This window comes from Chaetura pelagica, unplaced genomic scaffold (genome assembly GCF_000747805.2).
Source record: "Chaetura pelagica isolate M959 unplaced genomic scaffold, ChaPel_1.0 scaffold829, whole genome shotgun sequence".
Classification (NCBI taxonomy): domain Eukaryota; kingdom Metazoa; phylum Chordata; class Aves; order Apodiformes; family Apodidae; genus Chaetura; species Chaetura pelagica.
The window spans coordinates 1035860-1040937 of NW_009954535.1; the positions used below are offsets into that span (position 1 = coordinate 1035860).

The window sequence follows — 5078 nt, forward strand, 5'->3', positions numbered from 1 at the left end:
CCCCGTGCCGCGGCCCGGACAGACGCGCCGCCGGGGAGCGGGGCTGCGCGGGGCTCCGGGGCCGCGGTTCCTCCGCGCCTCACAAAGCCCCGTGTGCTGGGGCACGTCTGGGTGGCACCGAGGGGACGTTCAGTGCCCCGTCCTCTCCGTGGGAGACGGGACACGGTCTGAATGAAATCCCGCCCGCACGCTAACCCCGGGCTTTTTTCTTTGACAGCCAGTAGAAATAGATATGATTGTAGGAAAAGACCGAGAGGGTTTCTTCACCAATGGTCTGACCCTTGGTGCAAAGAAGTGCTCTGTGATCAGAGATAGCCTGTATGTGGATGGCGACTGCACAATGGACATCAGGACAAAGAGTCAAGGTGGTGAGCCAACATACAATGTTGCTGTAGGCAGAGCTGGCCGAGGTAAGCACCATTTTCTTCCCTGAGTTAAGAATGTGACCCTAAGCATAGACTCCAGCTATTAAGAAAACCAGACTCCTGTGTTGAGTGGTTAATGTCAGGAAGTGCTGTCAGGGGGTGGGTGGCAGTGGCTTGGCTGACTGACAAGGTCTCTGCCTGTGAATCACTCCTGTCCCTGATGCCCACCTTTGATCACAGCTGGGCACTGGGCTGTGAAGGGATTAAACAGGTCTCTGATGAGCAGGAAGGGGCAGACCACAGCTCTGAGTAAGCTGGCCAAGCATACCATAACTGGGTATCTAAAGCTTAGGGTAGGATCCTGCAGGGATCTCTCTACCGTTGGCAGAGAAACCAGCTTTTTTGTTCTAAACTTCATGGTGGAATGTTTATTCTGCAAAGATGTGAATTCCTTGTATGAGTTACTCCTACTTGCCCTTTAACAAGCTCTACACTAACTCTTCTTGCACTTCCTGTTGAGCTCTCTGAAGTCTGTCTGCAGGCAAAGAAGCCTGTCCAATTTGGTATCACTGAGAAACTTGCTTTGTCCTAGAACACCTAGTCCTTGTGCTCCTCATTTAACCTCTAGGAAAACATGGGGAAAGCACTAGGTTTGGAGGTAAAAAATGTGCCTGAAAATCCTGGCCACGAGCAATGTGCCTGGTGTTCAGGGCATCTGGTGTGGCATTTTTCCTGGCTTTGGAACAAATTAATGAGCAACAGACTTCTGCTTACAGGTATAAAAACAAAACTAGAGCAGAACTTGTCTATAGGCTAAAGGCAGGTGGCAGTGATGCAGGAATGTTTGCAGCACTGAAGTGAAACAAGCAGAGTTCTGACTGCTGCAGTTTGTGGAGGGCAAAAAAGAATGGGCTGTCTTAAGCTTTTGGTGAGCACATTGCTATGGAGATATACAGTCGCCATAGGTAGGCTGCTGCAGTGTTCCCAGAGACAGCATTCCTGGCTTGGGGAACAATTGCTCTGCTTGGGGAAGGAAGGAAGGAAGCACAGCGCCCATTGTGTCCGTGCCTGCTGGTGACATCTGCTGGCAGCTCCCGAGGGGTGGTGACAACAGGCTGGCGACCCTGGGCTGTTCTTGCTGGCCAGACAGCTGGAACACTTCACCAAAACTGTGGGCTCAGAGAGAGTCAGCATTAAAATCTTACCTGCGTTTTCTCGTAAGCAAAAAGCATCTGTTGTAGTTGAGCTGTTGCAGGAAAAGTCTTGCCTGACCCTGACCCTGTGGGGTGGTTTATTTTTGTTAATGTCAAAGCAGTTCCTCTGGTTCTTACACTGGTGGTGGCTGCTGCAGATAAGAATATAAGAATATTCCCTCTTCTGCTCTTCAGAGTCACAGTTCTTCTGCACAGACTACTGCTTTTGTCCCTGACAAAGACTTCTGTTTTTTTTCCCCTTGTTTTTTAAGGTGCAGCCAGGGTTTCCTGGCTGGGTGGTGGTGGGTGGTGCTGATGGTAGAGAGGTGCTGTGATGCTCTTTGAGATAGGTGGTGGCTTTTTTCTTAGCAGGGAACTCTAATGACTTGCAAGGTTAGGCAATATCCCTGAGGATAATTCATACCTTCTCCCAGACCTGTCTACATCAGTGTTTTTGCAGAACCCCCATTAAATTAGCTCAGTACCCAAATACTAAATCTTGAATTTGAGTGTGTTTATTGCGCTGTCTAAAACTTGCATTATTTCCTTGTCTAACACACTCTTTTTAAAACTTTTTTCTTTTCTCTTTCAGTCTTGGTCTTTGTAATGGGCAAAGAAGGGGTCCATGGAGGCGGATTGAATAAGAAGGCATACTCAATGGCAAAATACTTGAGAGACTCTGGGTTCTAGTTGTTAGGCAGACTGTTAAGTATTAGGGGAAGATTGCTATTAAACTTTCCTGGCGGTGAGCTTTAAACCTTACATTCTGGAAACTTTATTAGCAATGCAGGGTGATGGGGTATGAACCTGTGTCTCCTTTGTATCCCTTTGTTGGTGGGGAAAGGTGTTTTTTTTTTGTTGGTTTTTTGTTTTTTGGTTTTTTTTTTCTTTAATTCTGTTCATTTCTGTTTTGTTTCCTTGTGTACTCCAGCATTGGTTATAGTCATGGGAAAGGAAGGTGTCCATGGAGGGACACTCAACAAGAAAGCATATGAACTGGCTTTATACCTGAGGAGGTCTGACGTCTAAGCAGCCTCTCCCCATCCACCTAGCAACTGTCTTCACCACCACCCAGTTGTGTTCAGTGCTACCAGCCTGTAGATGGTAGTTTGTGTTTTTTATTTACCCATTTCCTAATGTCATAATCCAGTTACCCTTTGTTTCATCTGTGTTAACCACTGTATGTAACCAGCCCCGTTCCTGGCACCATCTGCACCACAGAGACGATATGCATGATACCTTGAGAACTCCTGGGAGGGGAATATGCCAAGTGTAGGCTTTGCTTTGTCTTAGCAATTAGTATGATATTGACAACTAAAACAACTTAAATACTAAACAAGGTGCCGATTGTACAATCTAATTTGATCAATGCCTCTTCAGCACTTTGAGCAAATACACAGCTCATGAGTCTTCCTTTCATAGAGCGTGGTTGGGAGGAAAAAAGTGCATGCATATCTTTACTTCTCTCCCTCTCTTTTTTCTTTTTTAAAAATCCACATTTGTTTGCTTACACCCATTTTTTATAGTGCCTGGTTTGTGTAACCAATTTGCCACTCAAAAGCTATTAATGTCACTTAGTTTTGTTGTTGCACTTCACTGTAGGCTTAAGTCTTTAATATTTTTCTTCATGATGTCTGAAGCTTGTACTGCTTAACAAGTGCAATCACAAAACTATGAAAGGGTACAGATGCACTTCCTCCCCTGACCCTCAGCCACCATCCCAACGGATCCCCAGACATTCCATCCTTGCAATAGCTCAGGCACTTTTTTTTTTTTTTTTTTTTTTTTTTTTGCCAGCTCCTGTTCTGTAGTTGAATTGTAAAAGGCTGCCATGATGGACATTAGATATCCCAACATAACCATCTGGAGTGTGTCTGGTTTCAGTTTTTCATAGGACCAATTTTAATTTGCAGCTTGGGGGTTGTGGGGTTTTTTGTTGTTTCTGTTTTTTTAATATGAAATTGCAATGTCATTGTGGAAAGCTGCCACCTTCAGCTACACTGGGAGCTCTGACTGACTCCAGTCTTTCTGCCAGATCACTTACTGGTAAAGAGTTGCTGCTCTGAAGCCACTGTTTGGATGAAGGTTGGTAGTTTGAGAGCTAAACTGTCAAAATGATGCTATTTCAAATTAAAAAAATCTTCATTTGGCCTGTCACACCCTTGCTGCAGAAATTACAAAGTGAACTGCCTTGTGCACTAGTCATCTGAAATGTCTGTAACCAAATCTCAGTTCAGGCACGGTACTAACCTGTATGTCCATTGAAAGAGAACTGCAGAACTCTGTATACAAAAGAATAAATGGGAGATGGTATTGGTTGGAATAACTGACTTGGCTGTCTTGTGATGAATTTTTTAATATGTATTCTGTGCCATACTATTGTTTAAAAAAAAAAAAATGAACTGTTGCTATTGTTTGATGGATTTTAACTGACTTCAAGGGTTTCTTTTGAATGGCACTACTTTAGGGACATTCTAGTATTTGCTTCTATTGTTGGGCCTTGTGGATAATGTACAGATTTAAACAAATTCTTGTTGCTGATTTGTCCATTTCTTTCCCTGCACTTTGTTACATCTGGGATACAGTCTAACTCATCTGATTTAATATGCATTTCAAAAAATGCCATAACTATTAAAAACACCTTGTTTACAGACAGATGAAATAAATTTATTCCAACCAAACAAAATCAGACTGTTGGTAATCTTTCACCCCCCTGCCCCAGGATTCCTCCCAGGCCTTCGCTGCACATCCCAGGGCACCAGCCTTGGACAGGGGTGAGCACTGGGGTGATCCTGTAACCAGGGAAAGACCATGCATGCAGTTTTGGGGTATCTGTTCTTAGAATAGGCAATTTCTTGTGACTTAACTCCAGGGGGAGGCAGGATCCCCTGCCATGGGGACACCCAACAGGCAATCCCTGAAACAGAAGCTAGAGGAAACCGCTGCCACCCCACCTTGTCATGTGGGCTCAGAACCAGCTCTTCTCACCTGGTGTCTGCCAGCTGTGTTGCTTTTTCTTGGTAAGAATGAGGTGTTGCTGCAATTATTTTTCCAAATGGATTTTTTGTTGAATTTCCACAGCAGAATGGTATCTGTGCAGCTAACGTGCTAGGGTCTACCTGAAATACCTTTCTTGAAGACATATAACTCCTGTTTCTAGTTTACTAGACAATATAACTATAAAGGGTTATTTTCCTGTGCAGGTCTGCATACTGCATTGTGACCTAGGTCAGAAATTTACCCAAGTGATTTTTTTTTTCCTTGCAAAAAGTTCAGAAGAGATACAGTGAAACCACACCTCAGCTGTTACAAAGTTCTACCTGAGCAGGATCAACTGCACAGCACTTCCACTCCCTCTCTTACAATTCGGGTTTGAAAGGCTTGAGGCGTCACACCTGGTGGCAGTTAAGATGCCCAACTGATCTGTAGTTTTGTGCTCATGGCCTGTTCCTTTCTCACCCTCTTGCTAGGCCCTGAAAAACACCTGGGTTTTTAGGCACGTCACTTGCCCACAGCCAGT

The 5078-nt window shown here is 44.6% G+C and overlaps 1 protein-coding gene and 1 long non-coding RNA gene across 2 annotated transcripts in view; both read left to right on the plus strand.

Annotated features, from left to right (window-relative positions):
* LOC104395079 (profilin-2-like) overlaps window positions 1-4239 on the plus strand; it is a 7257-nt gene extending 3018 nt beyond the window's left edge. Inside the window, exons 2-3 of the mRNA XM_010004747.1 lie at window positions 218-410; window positions 2151-4239. Coding sequence (XP_010003049.1) covers window positions 218-410; window positions 2151-2248 — 291 coding nt within the window. The 3' untranslated portion in view covers window positions 2249-4239. The remainder of the gene's footprint in view (window positions 1-217; window positions 411-2150) is intronic.
* Window positions 217-4239, plus strand: LOC104395053. Its single transcript, XR_719879.1, has 2 exons — window positions 217-410; window positions 2151-4239. It is a non-coding gene; the product is annotated as an uncharacterized LOC104395053 (long non-coding RNA).
* Window positions 4240-5078: the final 839 nt, after the last annotated feature.